This window comes from Schistocerca cancellata, chromosome 5, assembly GCF_023864275.1.
Source record: "Schistocerca cancellata isolate TAMUIC-IGC-003103 chromosome 5, iqSchCanc2.1, whole genome shotgun sequence".
NCBI classification, from domain to species: domain Eukaryota; kingdom Metazoa; phylum Arthropoda; class Insecta; order Orthoptera; family Acrididae; genus Schistocerca; species Schistocerca cancellata.
Genome location: NC_064630.1, coordinates 293,975,381 through 294,000,003, shown reverse-complemented (window position 1 = coordinate 294,000,003; position 24,623 = coordinate 293,975,381). Strand labels below are relative to the sequence as shown.

The 24,623-nt window shown below is 41.1% G+C and overlaps 1 protein-coding gene across 3 annotated transcripts in view; it reads left to right on the top strand.

Annotated features, from left to right (window-relative positions):
- LOC126187654 (protein D3-like) overlaps nucleotides 1–3,782 on the top strand; it is a 63,431-nt gene extending 59,649 nt beyond the window's left edge. For all 3 annotated transcript variants that reach the window (XM_049928864.1, XM_049928865.1, XM_049928866.1), the window contains exon 6: nucleotides 3,360–3,782. In XM_049928864.1, coding sequence (XP_049784821.1) covers nucleotides 3,360–3,501 — 142 coding nt within the window. In that variant the 3' untranslated portion in view covers nucleotides 3,502–3,782. The remainder of the gene's footprint in view (nucleotides 1–3,359) is intronic.
- Nucleotides 3,783–24,623: the final 20,841 nt, after the last annotated feature.

Here is a 24,623-nt window from a genome sequence, read left to right as displayed (position 1 = left end):
AGCTGCTTTCGCGACATGCTTCTTGGATGTTGTCATGTGACTTGTATGAGCCGATCTTCCTATAGTACGGATGTTAATGAGGGTCCCTGGGCATAATCCACATTTATCACTATAAAGGTCTGTGGGTACTTTCACCAACCAGTCCTTGAATGCGCTCTAGTAACTGCTTCTGTATCTGCGAATGTTTGTTCCAAAGATAGAGCACAAAAACAACCGTGCTGGCTACACCGTAGTCTGATCATCTGAAAAACATGCTACTCGGTTCAATAAACTCGTATTTCAAGACTCTTGCTCCAGACTTTTCTTCTTTAATTACTGATCAACTTACGTAATGTTATTGTTTACCACTTCCCTGCCAGCTAGTATTTTCCTATAATACTGTCTCGACATTTTTTTTCTCTTTACATATACCAAGTTATATTTTTTGGCATTGGATGTGTAAACGGCAATTGTTTTATTTGTATTTAATCTCGGTAACAGCAGCTGTATTATTGTGGCGTTTCACAGTATTGGGATTTTGAGCAGGCATTTAACGATGTTAGCTGCTGAAAGCGATGGCTCGTCTTTCATTTGATCGATTGCTGGCTTGTTCACCTCGCCTCGCCTCACCTCACCATCTCAGCTCGCAGTGCTGTCTCTTCCCACTTCATCCAGTCACTGGATCGCTTTGCATTGACCAGCTGACACTGTGGTGACTGCTCCTACTCTGTCCCATCCTTCATTGCCACTCCAGTCCCAGTCAGGCAGAACGCAGAATGCTCGCAAAGATCCCCAGACCTTACTGTGAGTGCTTGCAACCTTACGTCAGTGGGTGTTTAAATGTACAGTATATTCGGAGTTTCGAATAAAAGCAATGTAAAAGTTGTTGCATCACTCTTTGAGAAAACATGACACTGACTACAGCTAAGTATAAACTTCACTTTGTAAAGGTTCTCCTAAATCGCTGCAGCCATGATCACGAAATAAAAACTAAATAAATTGTGTTATTGGAAAACGGCTTATGGAAAGGTTAGGGGTTTTATACTTCCGAGCACTTTAGGAAACCAAATCCAGCTAAAAACAATGTGTTTTGGAAAGATCTTTGATTCGCATCGGCATTTGAACTTCATGTTTGCGTAGTACGGAAGTAGATGTACGAAATACATCAAATACTGCAGTTCAGTTTCCGAAGCATTCTTAGGTTCCTGCCTAACCATGCCCTCCGAGAAAAAACAGCAAACATTGTTAATGCCCAATATTGTATGTGAAAGTTCAGCTTGTCGTGAAGATATAGTGTACTTACATTACTTTAACCCATTAACCTTTTGTCTTCGTATTGTCGCGCTACTTAACAATGATGCTGCTAGTGGTTGATTACATAACATGTCTTATGCTCTGAACGAGGCCCACAGAAAGACAGGCCGCGGCGCGTACGTCACGGAGAACCGCCTGAGCTCGCCCGTTCCCTTAACTCAGCGGGCAAAATGCGTTTCTAAATCTGTTGACTCGCAACTGGGTGCGTGCATACTAACGAGAATTGCATCTTGTCGTGGAATCCGTTATTATGAAGTCTTACTGATTACTATTTGTACAACAAAATTTAAAATCAATTCTGGATAGAAATGGTATAACCGCTCGTTTATTGCATTTAGTCCCTTCTCCGTAACAGTTCTCCTTTCATAGAAGATGTGGTGCCTTACGCAACTGAATCATTTTGGCATGATTTTAATTGCCAAATTAGAGCCCGTTAGTAGGCCTACGGACTTCCTATCATTGTAGGACTAATAATAGTGGATTCCAATAGACGATGCAATTCTCATTCGAACACACACATCTAGTTACGAGTTAACCGGTGTAGAAATGCACTTTGCTGAGTTGAGCGAGCTCGACCTACCTTCGTAACGTACGCGCTGCGGCCTGTCTTTCTCGTAGGCCTCGTGCTTTGAATAAATGCCGTCATTTGCTAGCGAGATCACGTGACATGAGCTATGACTGGCTGACTAAAGCGCATCGCTCAACGCAATCTCTATTTTAGAGGTTCGGAAGCTGCCGTGCTGTAATTTGTGGAATTTGTGTATATACTTCCGCAGTACGAAAATAAACTGTGTGCATATTGTCTCGCATCAAACGTAATTCCAAACGCATTGTTGTTCCTGGATTTCGTTTCCTAAAATGCTGGGACGTCCTCCGCTGCTATAAGACCTTTAAGATTCAAAGGACTGATAGGTTTTACAGCGCCGAGGGAAAGTATACTGTTGCTAAACATGGATGTATTTTCAACCGCATTATACATAATTTCATCTGGGAGAAATTGTGTTTTTAACCGGGAAATCTGGGAATTTTTTTTTCTTGTCCATGTATACACCCTGTTTCTTGCACATTTTCTACTGGCCATTATCCTGCAAGAAACTTGCAAATTTAACAGGTTTTGAGTTGTCAGGTCTTCTTGCTAAGTGATGTCATGCACCTTGTGAAATCCAGCAAAGGAATGATTGGAAAACACAATAATAGAAAGGTACGTGCTGTCATCTGACAACGGAGCTATAGTGGAAAATAGTGATGTCGGATGTGGTCTGACAGTGAATCCAAATGGTTAAACAATAAGTGTAGGCCATGCTAAACTGCAAAGTTTTAAGTTATGTGCCACTATGAAAAAATTCAAATGTGTTGATAGATCACGATCGCTACTTTCCAATTTGAATTTTTTAAACTATTGCCACCACCACTTGCACTACTGCCATATTATTATGCTTACGTACCCAGCTGTCATGCAATTCTTCTACCACAGAATTCACACTATGACTATTAAAAAGACTTGTCTAATTCCTTAAAGCGTGATGGACTACCAGTGCTACCTACCAGACCCAAACTTTGCACAGCTTAAGAAATAACAACTTTATTGCCATGAATTTGCTTTTAAAGTCAGCGTACTATCCAAAGAACTCATTTTTTGTTCAGAGTTTGTTTAATCATACTAGTATTGTTAAGTGTTTTCTGTGATTGTCTAGTCATGACTAATTGTCATTTCAGGAAGCCCTTAACTCTGTTCACAATTTCTTTCATGTCATATTCATTCACCACAGTCTCCATATCACCATCTATCCCCATTTTTTGCAACACACAGGAGTTCAGTATTTTGTCTCAAATGCCTCGTGTAGTCTTGATTGTAGAAAGGTGCATATTAGGTAGAAATGAAATTTATAGCCTAAACATATGCTTTTACACACACCAAAGTTTATAGTATATTTGAAACACTGGGAGGAGAAAATTAAATTTCAGTTTATACTACAAATTTAATATTGTTAACAAATGATTATTGGAAGTCTGTTATGCAATTGTACATATGCATGTTGTGGACAGTCTGTGATTTCTTTTTACAGGTCAGGTGAGCATCGCGGGAAATTTTCTATTCGAAATTTTGCTAAAAAACATGGCCTTGGCAACCCAATTGCTGGAAATTTGTACCAGGCTCAGTGGGATGACTATGTTCCCAAATTGTATGAACAGCTTAGTGGAAAATAAATGAATTGTGCTGCCTATCACTGGTGCATATTCTGAATGCAAAGCACATTGGGAATTTGTTGTTGTATAAATGGCATATATATGAGCTATAAATATATGTGGTTAATTTACTGGTCACACATAAATGCAAAAGTATTCATTGTTGTGGGACACTATTTTTCAGCATTAATTATTGTTGTATGCAGTTTGGTATTCATAACTATCATTGACAACTCTTTATGTATCTTTAATTACACTTATTGTTATCTTGTCCATTACAATAAATTCAGTCTTGCATTCAAGTATTGCCTTTTTAATCCTTTTTCTCTAACTGCTGGTTATCCTTTGTTGCTTCATTCATTTGGCTGTAACTAGACTTAAGTGTGTGTCATGGAAACTGTTTCTGTTGAACAAGAATTGACTTAAATTAATTTGAATCCTGTAATTAGATGTAAAATGTCACTGACATCTACATAAATGACCCAAAAACCTAAGAATGCATACATTGAAGTGAAGTACCAAAAATGTAATGCATACATTTGTGGAAGATCATCGAATCAAAATGTTTTGACTAATGCATTAAGAGAAATGTTGTATTAGAAAATAAAAATGAGAATGATTTCAAACACATTATTGTGTTTTTAAATAACAAAGATTTTTCAGATAATACTGCTTGGTGAAGGTAGATAATGTGTAGAGGCACTCTTTTTAACATTAATGCTACATTAATGACATGAGATAGTGTTTACTAACCAACTGCTGTAATTTAAAGTCGCCACAAACTTAAAAGTAGCTGCCTTTCTTGCATATGGGATTCCTTAGTACAAGATCTTCAGAAGATAGTGCAAATAAGAAAGGACAAAAAGGAGAGTAAGAAACGCAGACTAAAGCTACAAAAAAATGTAGCGAATGACAGTTTCAAATGGAACATTTCTCTGAAATGGGTGAAAAGATTATTATTAAATAATGAGATAACTTCGAGGAATGAAATTGTGAAAGCAGCAAAGGAAAAACTAAGCTTATTGACAAGCATCTAGAATAGCAAAAAAATAAATTTAATTCATGAAAGGAAAAAGAATACTAACACTTAGAAAAATGAAATGACAGAAAGTATCAAGCAGGAATGGCCAGAGGAGAATGCAAAGATGTAGAAGCATGCATTACCATAGACGAGATAGATGTCTGTTCTAGAACAATAAGAAAAAGCCTTCAGAGAAAAGACACACAGCAGTCAGAACTTTATAGGTGTCATAGGGTAAGCCAGTACAATAGTAGACAGACAGGAGGAAGCGTGCTGTTTTGCCTCGTGTTACCACAAGTAGTGTGGAGCAGGTGGTCTCAGGTAGCAGTACTTGAGACTCAGTCTCAAGTTGGCACTTGATTCCAGTTTATTGGAAGCTGACAGTTGAAATGGTGTCTTGCTTACCTATCCAAAATATATTGCTAAAGATGATCTCCAATAAAACCTTCACAAAAGAAAGTTGTGGCTGAGAAGATTGTAAACTTGAACAACTTGTGATTTCTGCTAGTGTTTCTTCTGCCCAAGAAAATATATGGATCAAATTGGTAATGCATGCACCAATAGTTCAATTAAAAGCAATGTTGAAGTCTGAGAAATTAGAAGTTGGGTGATTACGAAATAAATTGAACAGTCATTGCTTAAAGCAATCTGCTGTCAAAGTGACTCTGCGATAAAAGTGGAAGATGGCTGAATCAGATGTCCATGGTCATTCTAAATTCAGTAAGAAACAGAAAATCATAGTTATCACAATCTTAAAGAAATGCTGACTGAAAAATTGCTTTGGAATATGGTATAAAAAATTTCTTCTGAACAGTGTACTTTTGAAAAAGAAGTCATATAAGTGACATGGACATTGTTTTAAGCATGAATTGTCCACTGTCTTCGGAAACATTTAAAAACTTTAGTAAAGCGTTTCAAATTTCCATGTGGAATGGATACACAAGTTACTGAAGGAATTGGGAACCTTCTTTGGGAAGAACGAGATGCGAACATACATTTAGATTTGCTTATTTCTGACAATTTTAAGCATAATGAAGTAATCAAATTCAGTAACACTTTCCTGAAAATTGAGAGCTGTGTTACCTAAGGGAACATGCTCTAGACAATTGTCGGCACATGCTTGGGAATCATGCTCTAATGTTTTTTTGGTGTGGCATAATTGGATTCAACTTGTTGCTGTGTATGCAGATTGTAACACAACTCCTGGTGGTGACGCCTTGTGGACGTCAATTTAAGTGATTGATCAAGCTGAAGCAAACCAGAACAAGAATTACTGCATTCGTTTCAGATGGTAATCAACTGAATAAAAAGATCGGGATATATCAAAGAAATAGTGGTAGAAGAGATTAAGTTGCTTGCTCCACACTGAATCGAACTGATAAAACCAGAAAGTATGGGTGTTTGAATGATTTTGTTGGTGAGTATATTAGCAGGATAATGCCCAAAATATGCTAGATTTAAAAGTTTGCCACACTTCAGTCCGGTGTTATTTTAACAAATGAACAAAAGATTAGCTCTACCATTGTTCAGTAACTTAGTTTTTAATGGAATAAAATTCTTCATGAAAATGAAAGCTTTAGGATTTGAAGGTTGTGTGTCATTGGAATCATTCACAGGAGACAGGAACACTTCAACTACCTAAGGAATAGCTGCATGCTTGTGAAAAAGAGAACTGGACAGTCTCCTAACAACAAAATTTAATCTGTAGTCTGTTAGATGTTATTTGGTACCGCAAGGTCTTCTGAGTTGCTATAATCAACCATTATAGTTCTCATTATGTTGAAAGGCAGCCCTATTTTCTGCCATTCTACACATCCCCCACTATTAACTGCTAGCAGCCAATAAGATTCATTCTCTCTCAGTGGCTAGCTGCGTTTGCAAGCTAGACAGCGAGAATCTCTCCGCACGCTGCACTGTTGCCGTATTTCACGACAAAGCAGTTTCATTCACAGAGCAACCGAATTATTCAGTCTGCTGTCGATGTTAACATTCTTGTAGCAGTGTAATGGTGAATGTGTGTGATCAGCAAATGTTTTAGTGTGAGTTCCAAATGAATGTGTCAGGTAAAATGTAAATGTCGTGTGCCTAGGGCCTCCCGTCGGGTAGGCCATTCACCGGGTGCAGGTCTTTAGAGTTGACGCCAATTCGGCGACCTGCGCGTCAATGGGGATGAAATGATGATGATTGGGACAACACAACACCCAGTCCCTGAGCGGAGAAAATCTCCGACCCAGCCGGGAATTGAACCCGGGTTCTTAGGATTGACATTCTGCCGCGCTGACCACTCGGCTACAGGGGGCGGACAATGAGTCAGGTGATTACAGTAAACGTGAATTTCCTCACAACCAACTTCAATTAAATTGCGTGCCCGTGGAGTATCATCTTAGTTGTGCGACTGGATTCATGATTTTCTGTTCGGAAGGTCACAGTATACTGTAAGCAAAGGAAATCACTGAGTAAAACAGAAGTGATATCTTGCATTGGTGAGGAAGTGTTGTAGGCCACCTTCTCATCCTGATCTAATAAATGAATTAGGAGACAATCTGAGCAGCGCTCTTAGACTGTTTGCAGATGATGCTGTGATTTACCGTCTTATAAAGTCATCAGATGATTAAAACCAATGACGAGGGTCAGTCAAATGAAAACCTTAAAATATTTTTTTAAATATTATTTATTGTGCAGAAGTGGTACAAAGCTGTATCACTTTTAAACATAATCTCTCCCATGCTCAATGCAAGTCCTCCAGTGCTTACAAAGTGCATAAATTCCTTTAGAAAAAAATTCTTTTGGTAGTCCATGCAACCACTCGTGCACCGCGTGGCGTACCTCTTCAACAGAATGGAACTTCTTTCCTCCCATTGCGTCTTTGAGTTGTCCAAACATATGGAAATGTCAAGGTCTGGTGAGTATGGTAGATGAGGAAGGCATTCAAAATGCAGGTCTGTGATTGTTGCAGCTGTTGTATGGGCAGTGTGGGGCCTTGCATTGTCATGTTGCAAAAGGACACCTGCTGACAGCAATCCATGTCGCTTTGATTTGATTGCAGGCTGCAGATGATTTTTTAGGAGATCTGTGTATGATGCTCTGGTGACAGTGGTCCCTCTAGGTATGTAATGCTTCAAAATGACGCCTTTTTTGTCCCAAAAGAGTCGGCATAACCTTCGCTGCTGATGGTTCTGTTTGAAACTTCTTTGGTTTTGGTGATGAGGAATGGCGCCATTCCTTGCTCGCTCTCTTCGTTTCGGTTGGTGGAAGTAATGATTCTTGCAAGGAAGCCATCACCTTCTTGTTCAAAGTGCCAAAGAAGTTCCTCACAAGCATCAATACGTCGTTCTCTCATTTCAGGAGTTGGCTGCTGTGGCACCCATCTTGTAGACCCTTTGTGAAACTGGAGCACATCAGGCGCAAGGTGGTGTGCTGACCCATGACAAATCTGTAAACATGCTGCAATGTCATTCAGTGTCACTCGGCGATTTTCCTTCACTATGGCTTCAACTGCTGCAATGTTCTCTGGAGTCACAACTTGTTGTGCCTGACATGGACGAGGAGCATCTTCCACTGAAGTCACACCATTTGCGAACTTCCTACTCCATTCGTAGACTTGCTGCTGTGACAAACATGCATCACCGTACTGAAACTTCATTAGTCGATGAATTTTAATAGGTTTCACACCTTCACTACCCAAAAACCGAATTACAGAACCCTGTTCTTCTCTGGTGCAAGTCGCAACTGGGACGGCCATCTTTATACTGATACTGCGACGGTATGTGTGCATCTGCACTATGCTGCCACCTACAGGCCATTCTGCATGCTGTTTGTAGCACGCTTACCAACTTACAGGATAATGGCGTGAAATTTCGATTTGTTATTACAAATTTAAGGTTTTCATTTGACTCACCCTCATACAAAACAATTTAGACATGATATCTGTATGGTGAGAAAAGTGGCAGTTGACTCTAAATAATGAAAAGTCTGAAGTCATCTACATGAGTAGTGATAGGAATCTGCTAAATTTTAGTTTACAGGATAAAACACACCAATCTTAAAGCTGTAAATTAAACTATATACTTAGGGATTACAATTATGAGTAACTAAAGTTGCAGTGATCACATGGTTAATGTTGTGTGGAAAGCAAACCAAAGAAGCGATTTATAAGCAGAACACTTAGAAAATTCAACAGGTCTACTAAAGACGCCGAGTGTTGTCTGATGTGCGATCCACAACAGATAGGATTGATACTATCGTGAAATATGGAAGAGACTGCCAAAACATGATACATGAATTGGTTTGGCAGTCATCCAAACCAAGGTGTTTTTCGCTGTTGTAGGATCTTCTAATGAAATGTCAGTTGCCAACTTTCTCCTCAGTGTGTGAAAATAATTTATGGGCGTCCATCTATGTAGGGAGGAATGTCCGTCATAATAAAATAAGAAAAATTCACATGGAAAGATTAAAGTTTTCGTGTTTCCCATGTGCGAGAGTGGAACGGCAGAGAAATAGCTTGAAGGAGGTTCTATGAACGCTCTGCCAGGCATTTATTTGTGAATTGCAGAGTAATCATGTAGATGTAGATTCTTCACAAGCAGTCGAGGTGGTTTCTGTCCTGCATTTATAACTTCTTCAAATGTGAGTCTGAAAGCAAAACTTCTATTTTTGACATTTTGAAGACACGAGAACAAACTGCAGAAGCACAAGTTGGCAAGAGAACTGTACAGAGAATAGTAAGCAAAAGTGTCGGAGCTGTAGAAACATCAGTAAAATTTGTTTTTGTGTTGCCTGAAAATCATAGAAATAGCAAGAAACCTGTAACACAAGTAGATGGTTTTGATAATGATATTTTAAAGTGCTCCATGTTTGAAATGTATGTAAGAAGAGCAAACTTGGTACAGTCATGCCTGAGCAAATTGGGTTCAAAGGTAGCACTTCGTCAACGCAAATAATTTTAAAAGACATTGGTTAAGAAGAGAGTTTTTAATTGAAAGAAGTGACATAGAAGCAGCACAAACCCTTATAAAGATGCACGATAAAAGAGGATTAGGTAATTCTATAGTGTATTACCTAGATGATGCAACATGGGTGAATCAGAGTTATTCCATGAATTCCTGCTGGAAAATGAGGTACAGTACTGGCGGTTTTAAAGTTCCCATAGGAAAAGGTTATGGGATACTTAATATGCATGCCTAGCTCTTCTTCTGATTTGGTTGCTGGGAGTAAACTTGTATTCAGGTGGGCGAAAAACAGTACCGACTACCGTTCGGAAACGATTGCTGTCACTTTCAAGAAGTGGTTCACTGCACAATTCGGGCCATACCTTGCTTTGAAGTTGTTCATTGTAATTACCATGCCAGTTGATCATTCGGCTGTTACAGAGAAAAAAACCAAGTACGAGCCCCAGGAAAGGGGGTATTTCGGGTAATATAAGCCAGATTCCTGCTGAACTCCTGCAGCTTGTTAATTTAGAAAAGTCCATGACAGAATGTACAAATTTGACTTTCTTGCATGGGATTGTGGTCACACAGTTTTGCGTTTACCCAAATATCACTGTCAGTATAATCTGATAGAATTAATTTGCACACAGGTTACAAGCTATATGGGGAAAAAACAAAACATTCCATATAAGACATTGAAACGCTTGTGTTTGAAACAGTAGACAGCATCCCCCTTCAGCGTCGGCACACTGAAAAGTTTCAGAAATAAGACTTCAACAGGGAGGGGAAGATGGATAAAAGCCTTGAACCTATTGGCCTAAATTAACAACCCGATGGTTCAGATGTGGAATCCGATAGCAGATCATGACGTAGACTTCGTTTCAAAGTAAAGTAATAATCTTTCTTTGTTTTAAAGACTCATGGCTTAAAAATGTTTTTGTCAATGTATTCATTGCATACATAGTACTTGAGAACTTCGTAACTTTTATTGATTGGGAACGTGTAGCCTATGAAATATTCAGACTATAATGTTCAACTCATTGCCCAAGGAGAACTTAAGCTTTTCCCAGCGTTTTATATGCTCTAATTACTCTTGAGACTGCAGCCAGACAAATTCGTCAAAAATTCCAATATTTTGACAAGTAAACCCCTGTAATTTTCAAGGCATGAATTGGAAAATGCCTAAGATTAAAGGGAGGGTTACTTGTCAAGATATTGGTAGTTTTTGGCATTATTGGTCAGCATTCCATCGAGTTATTCACAGAAGAGGTTAATTATTTGCTTGTTCAGTGGTATCATAAATGCATTCTCCCACTGTAATGTCTAATGAATTAGTTTAAACTCATAAGTCTGTTGACACCGAAAAAGATCGTAACATACTGACAATTTTTACGGTAGTCTTTTACACTAGTCATTGCTGCCAGTAATTCTTTTTTACGCACAGTGATTTACATTTAACTGCAATGAAACACACCCACATATGTACATTATACACATTTAAAAAATTATATGCACTAAAAGTAGTTGTCAAATATAACAATTTCAGTTTGAATTTGAAGTTTATTTTGTTGTTATTATATTTTTACTTATAATACAGCCCAAATCACAGTAAACAGCAGTTATTGCAACCCTTTTCAATTATCTTGTCATTAGACAATCATTGTTTTGGGGAAAATTGTACTTGAAGTCTTCACAAAACTGCATCAGCTGTTCTGATCTTGTGACGTTACACAGACAATTGCTGTGGAGCAGTGGACACAACATAAAGACATGAAGTAAGATTTCTGTCATGTAGATGACTGATTGAAATTGGTTTTAAAATGTTATTCCCTCATAGATTTGAATGTATAATGTGATGTACTGAAGGTAAATGAACCTCACTGTTGTCCGCAGCAACACAATTCGGCAACATGGACTTCTGTTTGCCCACACTCTGTCGCCACGCATGCACAGACCTCCTCTTCCACACTTCCCTATTGCTCTGCCTCTCTGTGTGGAAGCACCGTCCTATGTGACATAGGCTATGGTGAAGGACCTCTCAGCTTGTACATGCTGCAGTATGTACAGGACTTTAATCATCTGGTGAAAACCATTCATGTTAATGTTAATGTTGATGTCTTACATAAGCCCAGTGACGATGTTGGCTAGACGTTTGGAGTCAAAGAACAGAGAGAGGGAGTTCGAACTGGAAAATTGGATTAAGCAAATGATGAGTATTCTACATATTTGCTTGTAAACTGAATCATGTTGGTGATATATGTTGGACACTCATGACAGGCGCTCAAGAATGGAACATTGTGTATATCATCTTGCCGGTGATGTAGTTCATCAGACAAGAAGAATTACAAAATGCTCTAAATGTAATTGGATTGAAAAAAAGCTACCCACCAAGGGGCAGCAGGCGAACACACATGCAATGTGCAAGTTTTTGGAGCTAGTGGTTCCTTTTTCTGGCAGAAGTGTTGAAGGGGAAGGAAGAGGAGTGAAGTTGAAGTACTGGTGAGGTTTAGGAATTGGCAAGAGTTTGGAAAGTCAACCAGAACACTGACCTGGGGAAACTTCTGGACAGGATGAGAAAGAAGAACTGATTTTGGGGACTGCACCAGATGAGCCCGAGAGCCTAAAGCTGGAAGATAGGGTGGTGCGTAAGGCAGAAATTACTGACACAATGTCATTCATTAGTTTATAGGACTGAAACCTAAGCACATTGTCTGGGGTAGAGATGCAAGGTAGGGAAAAATAGACAGGTCAGGAAATCAAATATTGAAAACTGAAAGGGAGTCAAGAAAGGAATAGTTACTTTTAAAAAAATGTGGAGACAGAACAAATTAACGTAAATTAAGGCCAAGTGGGTGGTGAGAACTGAGGACATGTTGTAATACCAACCTGTGGAGTTCTGAGAAACTGGTGTCTGGGGAGGAATGCAGATGGTATGTGTGGTAAAACAGGCAATGGGTCACGACTGTCTTGTAGAGCATGCTCTGTAACAGGATATTGTATGTTGCCAGTATACAGCCTTTGCCTATGCTAAGTCATCCCAATTGGATAACTTAATGGTAGTCATGTTGATGTAAAAGGCCAAACAGTATTTGCAGTGGTGATAGGCAGTAGGATAGGAGCCATAGGGTGGGGAAGTGTGTGCTTACGGATATTCTGGAGATTGGGAGGGTGACAAAAAGCTGTTATAGATGTGGAGGGCAAAATATCAGACAGAATGAGGTCAATGGCAGAAGAAAGAAAGAAAATATGGGCTTTTGTAAAGCAGAATCATTTTAAGGTTGAATCAATGGATAAGAGGATGAGAGATACTTGCAACTCCCCACTATTAAAGCTGGGGGTGTAGGTATAGTTTCTGCAACACCTCCAAAATTTATGTCCACATATGTGATTCTTCGAGCTTTCCCGATGAACTGATGATGTTTGCCAGATACCAGTATCATCCACTCTCAGTATTTTTCCGTCTATATGCCTCATTGTCATAATCAGGTGTGGTCTGAGACAACTAGTCAGGTGGAACAGGTCCAATATTTATATCTCCTGCCTCCCCCTTCCATGGTCAGTTTTGGGCACTCCATCTCCGGTCCACTCCCACTAGAATTGTCCTGGGAGGTTCCCTCTTTGGTTTGAAGCTATTGGCCATGAAATGGAATTACATTTTTGCTCCAGTGCAACTGACAGTGAAATTGTCCTGTTTTCAGTTTGTTGCACCTTGTGTCGTCTGGGGTTTGTTCCCCATGTCTGCACTCTGTTTGTCTTTTTGTTAAGTTTACTACTTTATCCACTGCATTGTCTCAGGACAATTCTGGTGGAGCAGACTGCAGACGGAGTGCCTAGAACTGACCATGGAGGTACACCAGAATGAAAATGGAATGTCTCAGGACATTTTTAGTGTGAATGGACCACAGACAGAGCACATAGAACTGACCTTGGAAGGGGGAAGGCAGGAGATATAAATATTTGCCTTGTTCCACTCAACTAGCAGTCTCAGGTAGCACTTTGTGAAGGCAATGAGTCATGTTCTTAAAATACTCAGATTTACTTATGCATATATGTAGATGATCACCAGGCAGACCTGTGATGAAAAGTTGGTCTATGTCAGCAAATATGTGCTTAGTGTTTTGGTTGACAGAAACTTTCAGCTGTTGCTGATTTAGGCTGCTGCAGGTTTGAAGCTGCTGTGTATCAGAAAATGCTAAACATCTGACATTTATTTCAGTCTGGCCCATTTGTGATCTTCAGTGATATACTCGTTTTATGCAGCTCCTCACACTAGTCTACCCTCTGCAAGTCTCTTCATACTATAATCAAGCCTCGGTCTCCCTCTAAATTTGTTACCTCTACGTCCATCTACTGCCAGTTCGACAATTCCTTATTAACTAGGATGTGGGCTACCAAATGATATTCAGACATCGTTAACATTGTCTATTCCACAAAATGTCATCTTTTTCACAACATAAGTGATCAGTGTGTGGAGTTCAGATTGGAAAAAAAGAAAAAAGAAAAAAATCACATTAATTATTTCATTTTATTTTCTTGTGTATTTGTTCAGTACAAATTTTGCAACTGATTTTAAACTAACATCCCACTGAGCTGAGACATGAAACTTTCAACATAGCTCATAACTGGATGATGATGCAGTATTAACTCATGTTCATGTTCAGTGTGGGGTGGAGGGTGCTTTGTTTACCACTATCTTTTCCTGATGTGCTAGAGGCTTTAAACTTTCAACATAGCTCAGAACTCAATGTCAAAGCAATATTAACCCACTACCATGTCTGATGTGTGCTGGAGGGTACTTTGTGTACCACTGTTATGTTCCCATTCTCCTGTTCCACTAGCAATGTTACATGGTAAGAACATGTAAAGTAACAGAATAAGATGACTCTCAACAAAAACTGCAGTTCTTAGCATATGGTACTGTACGATACTACTTCATGATGTAAATGTGATGTACTGAATCTTAATAAGCACATATGTAATGGTATTAATTGGTTACATTGATGAGATACTGGTATGTTGAGCACAGTTATAATGAATTACGATGAACTTATCGTGAAATATAGATTCTGTTCAAAAGAATGCTCAGTGACTGCAAACAAATACTAAAACTAAAAATTTATGAAACTATAAATTTACATCCTAATTGTTATTACTGTTTAACTTAGTAAAAAGAGAACCAGGAAACATTTTAGCAACAAAATCCAACCTGTATTTAAAAAATGATTTAAATTTCTAAAGTCAACATTATTGTTCTCTCCTGTTGGTAACAGAGCTCAGCTTACTTCTAAATTGTGGAAACGTTTTGTTGAGGAAGAGGATATAACACACATCAATATCAGGAAATAATGCATGAAGTAACCCCAATGAAAGATATGAGAGAAACTGGTAGACCATGCAGGACCTATTGCAGTAAGGAGCATTCAAGTTGGACTGAGCATATCAGTATTTTTGAGGATGTGGTAAATAGTTTACAACGGTCTACCACTCGATTTTCACCATGTGAGATAATGTATGAAAAGAAACCTACTAATTTAATAAATGAAATTATAGAATTAGCTCCTTGCAGGAATGAGAGGTGATAGTTGGGAAGAACATGGAGAAACAGTGTGAAATTAGGAAACAGAGATGCAATAGAAAGGTAAAAGTAACCAAATTTGATAGGAGATTTGGTTATTGTAAAAACCAATGAAAAAATAAAAGCAAGTAATGGGGAAATAAAGGAATTTATTGATATTTATATTGGACTATTTGTGGTATTAGAGATTCCTCATCCAAATGCTTATAGGCTAATATATCCTCAATCAAGAAAGTTATTCAGGTTAAGAAATATTGTTCAGTTAAGCCATACCAATATGTAAGTAAACAAAGTCTGTCATTACAAAAGAATGATAACATAATGGAAATGAATTTAAGGAAATTTGTATGAAAAACTTAATGCAAACCAATAGAGGGATCCCCCAGGGGACTCGCCACTCTTTGGTGGGTTTGTGCTTGGCAACCATGGGTCCCCAGCCTCTGCAGCATTTTTTCCCTTCCATGCTGTATGTCTATCCTCTTGCTATTCTTTCTCGCCTCCCTTGGGGAACATGTCTGGGATGTTTTTGGAAATGTTCTGCATTCTGTCGCTGACGTTGGAACAGTCGTACCTTTGTTTTTCACACCCTTTTCCTTTCTTTGTTTCCCTTCTCTTGTTCCTCTGCTTCTTCCTCCCTGTGTTCTCCTGAAGGCCGGCCCTTGTGTCTGACGGCCCGTGTGTCTGGGTAACGCATAATTCCCAGCCCTGAGTCGACATGTAGGGTTTGCCCTGGGACAGGACAGGACAGGCCCAGGGAGGGGTGATTGCCTGAGCTGTAACCTTCCCAAATTGTTGATTGGTCCCTCTGTCAGTTGTTCGGGAGGTGTGACCTGAGTTATTAATCAGAAAGGTGTTGACACAGTTGCTGGCCATGTGAAATCCTGCTCTCGTTTATGGAATGGCACTTTGCTTTTGGAGACAACTTCTGATTCTCAAGCACAAATATTGCTTGCTCACTTCTACACAGTTACCCTGTTCATGTCGAGGCCCATAGAACTTTGAATTCTTCCCATGGTATAATTTACACCAGGCTGCTTAATGGTCTGACCAAAGCCAAAATCCAAAAAATCCAATCTCACGCCTCTGATTAGGGTGTCATTGCCATCCATTGTGTAATGGAAAAGGTAGATTTCTCCTTAGTGCCCACCCCACTAATCCCTTTCACACCTTTGATACAGTGGTGCTTCCGTCAAAGATAAAAACAGGCTATGAAATTATCACAATCTGGCCGTACATTCCGAATCCGATGTGCTGCCACCAGTGTCATCATTTCAACCACATTATAACGTCTTGTTGACATCCAGCCAAATGTGTAACCTGTGGTAGGGATGCACACGGGGGCAGTTGTCCACCTCCATCTCCCTGCTGTATCAACTGCAATGGCGGCCATCCTGCCTCCTCTTGGGGTTGTCCCATATATCTTGATGAGCGGGCTGTCCAAGAGATTCGGGTAAAGGAAAAAGTGCCCTACCCAATAGCTGGGAAGTTACTGGCTAGTCGCAAACCCTGTGTTCTCCCATCTGGCACCTATAGTTCTGTTCTTGTTACCCCTCACTCCGTGAAGAACATGGCCACGCAGACATACGACCTCAAATTTAGCTCTGAGGTTGTGAAATTGCCCAGTGTCAAGGTAGCATTGCCATTGCCCCGTCCCACTGTGCAACAACCCATCAAACTCTCGCTTCAATTGGTGAAGCCACTGGCTACACAACCAGTAGGCAGGAAAGGACAGAAGGAGTACTCCTGTGAAGACTTCCTCTGACCCTCCAGCCAAACAACACCCGAGTCTTCCTCTAACCGGAAAGGATCGAAGAAGTCCACCAAAGGCAAACGGTCTTCTCCTTTGCCAACTCAAAGATCCTGTTTGATGGTGTTGCCACATGAGACCTTAGCCTGGCCGGCCTTTGTCTCGCCGTTGCACACCAACAACCGTTTTTCAGCATTGGACTCCACAGACCGACCACACAAGCAAGCTGATGCTTTTGTGGACCCCATGGAGCAGGATCCTCCTGCTTATGTGTGCTGTAGTAGCGACTCTACACTGGCTGTGACTCGGTGGCTGCCGAGTTGACACCCTACATCTCTTCCTCCTCATGACTGCCCTCCAATGGAACGTTCGTGGCCTTTGGTTACACAAAGAGGATCTATGGCTGCTTTTAGCATCGCAGCGTCCCCTTGTACTCTGCCTTCAGGAAATGAAATTGTGCCCTCACTTTGAGCTTCCACATTTCTTACCAATTTGTTTTGACCTTCCCCCTGAGGTCAGCATTCCATCTCATAGGAGTGTCATGCTGCTCATACGGGATGACATTCATAGTCAACCCATCTCCCTGACCACCCATCTTCAAGGTGTTGCAGTTTGCCTTTTCCTTTCCCACATGACTTTTTCCCTCTGTACCATTTATGTCCCTCCATCATTCGATGTCACCAGGGCAGACTTCCTTCAGCTTATTGGGCAGCTACCTCCCCCAGTTTTGCTACTGGGTTACTTTAATGTGCATCATCCCCTTTGGGGTTCTCCCAGGACCTGTCAGAGAGGTGCTGTCTTGGCTGACCTTAACCAACTTGCCTTAACACTGGAGCACCCACTTTCCTTTCCGACTCCTCGCACACCTGTTCTGATTTGGACCTATCCTTTTGCACTGCCCAGCTTGCCCAGTGTCTTTAGTGCTCCATTCTTTCTGACACGTACTCGAGCGACCATTTCCCATGTGCTCTCAATTTGCTGATTCCTACCCCATCCCCGTGCACATCCAAATGGGAGCTTACTAAGGCTGACTGGCAGCTTTAGTCCTCCCTGGTGACCTTCAAAGAACAAGAATCCCCAGTTGTGATGACCAGTTGGACTATCTCACCAACGTTATCTTTACTGCTGCAGAACATTCCGTTCCTCGCACTTCCTCTTTACCATGTCGTGTCCCAGTCCCTTGGTGGACTGAGGCATGCCGCGATTTAGTTCACGCATGGAAACGTGCTCTCTGCCTTTTTAACTGTCGTCCTAAGATGGCAAACTGCATTCATTATAAACAGATGCGTGCAAAGTGTCATCACATTCTTCGGGATAGTAAATGGGCTAGCTGGATTTCATTCACTAGTTGTTTTAACAGTTCCACCCCTTCCTCTGTCGTGTGGGCCAACCTCCAGTGGCTCTCTGGGACGAAGATCCATTCCCCATTTCCAGCCTCACAGTTGCAGATGACATCATGGACTCATTGCTATCTCCAACACTTTGGGCCACCATATTGTGGAAGTTTCGAGCTCTTCCCACTATCACCCTGCCTTCCTCCATTGGAAACGAGCAGAGGAGGCTCAGGCAATACCCTTCTCTTCTCCGAATCGTGAGTCCTACAATGCCGCCTTTACTATGAGGGAGCGCGATCGTGCTCTCAATTCATCCTGATCCTCTGCTCCAGGGCTGGAAGCCATCGACATTCAGATGTAGCAGCACCTTTATCTTGCAGGCAAGCACTTTATACGTAAAACGTACAACCGCATGTGGGCAGAGGCCACATTTCTCAGACTCTGGTGTGAAGCCACCATCATACCCATACCTAAGCTTGGTAAGGACAAGAACCTTCCTTCTAGCTACCACCCCATTTCTCTTACGAGTTTCATATGCGAGGTGATGGAACGTAAGATTCATGCCCGGCTGGTGTGGTGGCTTGAGTCTCATAGTTTACTGATGAATACACAGTGTGGATTTTGAGCGGAGCTTTCTGCAGTTGACCATCTTGTTACTTTGTCCACCCATGTCACGAATACTTTTCTGTGGAAATCCCAGGCTGCGGCTGTGTTTTTTGATTTGGAGAAGGCCTACAACACCTGCTGGAGAACTTGTATCCTCCGTACTCTTCACATATGGGTCTTCCATGGACACCTGCCCTGTTTCCTTCAGGTGTTTTCACAAGATTGAGTTTTCAAGGTGTGTGTGGGTTGTGCCTTGTTGGACACCTTTATCCAGGAAAACAGTGTGCCTCAGGGTTGCGTCCTGAGTGTCGTCCTCTTTGCTATTGCCATTAACCCTATCATGGCCTGTCTGCCACTGGGCATCTCTGGCTTCCTTTTTGCTGACAATTTTGCCATCTGTTGCAGTTCTCCATGGACCTGTCTCACTGAGCATCTTTAGCAGTGTATTGATTGTCTTTACTCCTGGAGCATAGACAATTGCTTTTGCTTTTCCACTGACAAAACCATCTGTATGAATTTCTAGTGATACAAGTGGTTCCTCCCACCATCTTTACATCCTGCACCTGTTGCCATTCTGTTCATTGAAACTACGAAATTCCTAGGTCTCATGCTTGGTCCTAGGTCTCGCCTGGTCCTCCCATGCATCTTACCTGGCAGCCCACTGTACGCGTTCCTCAATGTACTACGTGTTCTCAGTAGTACTTCCTGGGGTGCTGATTGAACTATCCTCCTCTGTTTGTACCGGTTCCTTGTCCATTCGAAACTCGACTATGGGTGCTTCATGTATGCATCTGCACGTCCGTTCCTCTTATGCCGTCTCAACACTATCCACCATCGTGACATCCGTTGGCCATGGGCGACTTTTAGACCAGCCCAGTTGAGAGTCTGTATGCTGAAGCTGCTGAATTACCCCTGTCCTACCGCTGTGACTTTTTCCTCAGGAGGTATGCATGCCATTTCTCTGTCATGCATGGCCACCCATCCATCTTATGCCTCCTTCTTTGATGATTCCTTTGATCATCAGGATGGGGCTCATCCTTCTTCTCTGTTACCTCCTGGAATCTGCTTTCGGCACTTGCTATGGTGGCTTAACTTCACACTACCTGTACCTTTCCCAGTGGGTGTGAACCCTTCACCACCTTGGCTTCGTGAAGCGGCCAAAGTTGATCTTGGCTTTCTTTTCCTTCCTATGGACACTACTCCAGCCTTGGTCTATCGCCTTCAGTTTCACGATCTTCGCATGGAGCTTCGCGATAGTACCTTTGTATACACTAATGGCTCTTGGACTGACTGTGGGGTCAGGTGTGCCTTTGTCATTGGCACCTGTGTCTTTTGATATCAGCTTCCAGCACACTCCTCAGGATTTACAGCCATTTACAGCCAAGCTCTTTGCCTTGTACCAGGCCACGGAGTACACTCGGTGACACAGCCTTTTCAATTGTGTCCTCTGATCAGACTCACTCAGTGCCCTTCAAAGTCTATGTGCGCTGTACATCGCCCATCCCTTAGTGCAGCGGGTCCAGGAAAACTGTCAACTACTCACTCTTGGTGGAGCCAGTGTGATTTTTCTGTGGGTTTCTGGTCATGTCGGTCTGCCAGGAAACAAGGCTGCTGATGCTGCTGCCAAAGCTGCAGTCCTTGTACCTCAGCCCGTGAGTACATATATTCCCTCCGATGATCTCTGTGTTGCCGTCTGTCAGGAGGCAGTGTCCCTTCGGCATTGCCAGTGGTCCTCCCTTCACGGGGATAAGCTCCCAGTGGCTTGGACGACCTCCTGTCGGCCCTCCCACCAGGAGGGGGTTATTTAACTCGGCTGTGTGTTGGGCACTGCCTTTTTTGCCATTGTCACTTGCTAAGTGGCTCTACCCCACCACATTGTCCACATTGCATTCAAGTTTTAACTGGCTGCCACTTCCTGACGGAATGTCCATTTTTTAACCTTTTACATTCCCGTTTGCGTTTGCCATCTGAGTTATTGGCCGTTTTAGCAAATGACGCGCTGGCTGTCAACCGTGTCTTACTTTTTATCCGCCAAAGCAATACGGAGAAGGCCATTTAATTTTTAGTTTTGGACTTCTGTTTCTGTATGGTGTCTTTTTTTAGCATTTTTTCCACGTGCCTGTTTTTAGCGGTCTTCTATTCTGTCAATTGGGAGTGACGTATAGTTGTCTTTGTGTTCATGTTCTATAGTTTTGACTTGGGCGCGTATGACCCTAGTTGTTTTTGGTCCCTAAAGCAAAACAAAACCAAGACCTTAGAGGGATGCATCTCTCTTTTGTTGTTGTTGTTCTTGTTGTTGTTGTGGTGGTGGTGGTGGTGGTGGTGGTGGTCTTCAGTCCAGAGACTGGTTTGATGCAGCTCTCCATGCTACTCTATCCTGTGCAAGCTTCTTCATCTCTGAGTAACTACTGCTACCTACATCCTTCTGAATCTGCTTAGTGTTTTCATCGGTCTCCCTCTACGATTTTTACCCTCCATGTACCACTCCAATACTAAATTGGTTATCCCTTGATGATCCTACCAACCAATCCCTTGTTTTATTCAGGTTGTGCCACAAATTTTCCCCAGTTTTGTTCAGTACCTCCTCAATAGTTGCATGATCTACCCATCTAATCTTCAGCATTCTTCTGTAGCACCACATTTCAAAATCTTCTTCTCTGTTCTTGTCTACACTGTTTATCATCCATGTTTCACTCCCACACATGCCTTCTCTCCATACAAATACTTTCAGAAAAGGCTTCCTGACATTTAAATCTCTACTCAGTGTTAACAAATTTCTCTTCTTCAGAAACGCTTTCCTTGCCACAGCCAGACTACATTTTATATCCTCGCTACTTCGACCATCATCAGTTATTTTGCTCCCCAAATAAGCAAAACTCATCTACTGCTTCAAGTGCCTCATTTCCTTATCTGATTCCCTTAGCATCACCTGATTTAATATGACTACATTCCATTATCCTAATTTTGCTTTTGTTGATGTTCATCTTATATCCTCCTTTCAAGACACTGTCGATTCCATTCAACTGTTCTTCCAGGTTCGTTGCTGTCTCTGAAAGAATCGCATTGTCATTGGCAAACCTCAAAGTTTTTATTTCTTCTCCATGGATTTTAATTCCTACTCCACTTTTTTCTTTTGCTTCCTTTTACTGCTTGCTCAATATACAGATTGAATAACACTGGTGATAGGCTATAACCCTGTCTTACTCCCTTCTCAACCACTGCTTCCCTTTCATGCCCCTCGACTCTTATGACTGCAGTCTGGTTTATGTACAAATTGTCAATATCCTTTTGCTCCCTGTATTTTACCCCTTCCACCTTCAGAATTTGAAAGAGAGTACTCCAATCAACATTGTAAAATGCTTTCTACAAATGCTATAAATGTAGGTTTGTCTTTCTGTAATCTATCCTCTAAGATAAGCCATATGGTCAGTATTGCCTTGCGTATCCCAACATTTCTACTGATCCTCCCTGAGATAAGCATCTACCAGTTTTTCCTTTCATTTGTAAAGAATTCGTGTTAGTATTTTGTAGCCATTACTCATTAAACTGATAGTTTGGTAATTTTCATGCCTTTATTTGGGATTGGAATTATATTATTCTTGAAGTCTGAGGGTACTTCACCTGTCTGATACATCTTGCTCACCAGATGGTAGAGTTTTGTCGTGGGTGGCTCTCTCAAGGCTATCAGTAGCTCTAACAGAATGTTGTCTACTTCCAAGGCCTTTTTTGACTTAGGTTTTTCAGTGCTCTGTCAAATTCTTCACGCAGTATCATATCTCCTATTTCATCTTCATCTACATCCTCTTCCATTTCCATATTATTGCCATCATTTACATCGCCCTTGTATAGACCCTCTACATACTCCTTCCACCTTTCTGTTTCCCTTCATTGCTTGTGACTGGTTTTCCATCTGAGCTCTTGATAGTTGCACAGGCAGTTCTCGTTTCTGCAAAAGTCTCTTTAATTTTCCTATAGGCAGTATCTATGTTACCCCTAGTGATACAGGCCTCTACATTCTTAGATTCGTTCTCTAGCCATCCTTGCTTAGCCATTTTGCACTTCCTGTCGATCTCATTTTTGAAACGTTTGTATTTCTTTACGCCTCCTTCATTTACTGCATTTTTTGTGTGTTCTCCTTTCATCAGTTAAATTCAACATCTCTTCTGTTACCCAAGAATTTCTACTAGCCCTCGTCTTTTAACCTACTTGATCCTCTGCTGCCTTCACTATTTCATCTCTCAAAGCTACCCATTCGCCTTCCACTGTAATTCTTTCCCCTGCATTTGTCAATTGTTCCCTAATGCTCTCTCTGAAACTCTCTTCTACCTCTGGTTCTTTCAGTTTATCTAGATCCCATCTCCTTAAATTCCAACCTTTTTGCAGTTTCTTCAGTTTTAATCTATAGTTCATAACCAATAAACTGTGGTCAGAGTCCACATCTGGCCCCGGAAATGTCTTACAATTTAAAATCTGGTTCCTAAATCTCTGTCTTACCATTACATAAGCTATCTGAAATCTTCTAGTGTCTCCGGGTCTCTTGCATGTATACAACCTTCTTTCATGATTCTTAAACCAAGTGTTAGATATGATTAAGTTATGCTCTGTGCAAAATTCTACCAGGCGGCTTCCTCTTTCATTCCTTACCCCCAGCCCGTATTCACCTACCACTTTTCCTTCTCTTCCTTTCCCTACCATCGAATTCCAGTTCCCCATGATTATTAAATTTTCGTGTCCCTTAACTATCTGAATAATTTCTTTTATTGTATCATACATTTCTTCAACCTCTTCATCATCTGCGTAGCTAGTTGGCATATAAACTTGTAGTACTGTGGTAGGTGTGGGCTTCGTGTCTATCTTGGCTACAATCATGTGTTCACTATGCTGTTTGTAGAAGCTTATCTGCACTCCTATTTTTTTTATTCATTATTAAACCTACCCCTTCATTACCCCTATTTGATTTTGTATTTATAACTCTGTATTCACCTGACTTGAAGTGTTGTTGCTCCTGCCATCGAACTTCCCTAATTCCCACTATATCAAACTTTAACCTATCCATTTCCCCTTTTTAAATTTTCTAACTTACCTGCCCGTTTAAGGGATCTGACATTCCACGCTCCATTCTGTAGAACGCCAGTTTTCTTTCTCCTGATCAAGACGTCCTCCTGATTAGTCCCCACTCGGAGATCCGAATAGGGGACTATTTTACCTCCGGAATATTTTACCCAAGAGGATGCCATCATCATTTAACCATACAGTAAAGTTGCATGCCCTTGAGAAAAAATACAGCTGTAGTTTACCCTTGCTTTCAGCCATTTGTAGTGCCAGCACAGCAAGGCTGTTTTGGTTGATGTTACAAGGCCAGATCAGTCAATCATCAAGACTGTTGCCCCTGCAACTACTGAAAAGGCCACTGTCGCTCTTCAGGAATCACACATTTGTCTGTCATCTCAACAGATACAATTGCACTGTGGTTGCACCTACGGTACAGTTATCTGTATTGCTGGGGCATGCAAGCCTCCCGAACAGTGGCAAGGTCCATGGTTCATCTCTCTAAGCTTCAAGTATGTTATGTGCACTAGGAGTGTAGCCATGTGATTCTTACTTCAAAATTTTCAATTTCCAGAACCACATTACTCTTCATTGTGTTTTACAAAATATGTGACTCTTACAGTCTTACACCAAGATGTAAAACCTTCATTCACTCATTCACTGTTCCTTAAGCGAGTTATGTACAACGAAGTTTAGACTAATTGGGGACATGCCTATGTATAGAGCAATTACCGTCTATAATGTTAGTTATGTTTGACATGTTGCACAACACTTACATTGGTTGCTAGTACACAGATCTTTATGAAATACTATGCCACTGTCGTGTTGTGGTGAATAAGACTAGATTACTGTGTTTGTTGGTGCAGATTTGCTTCAAGGCTCT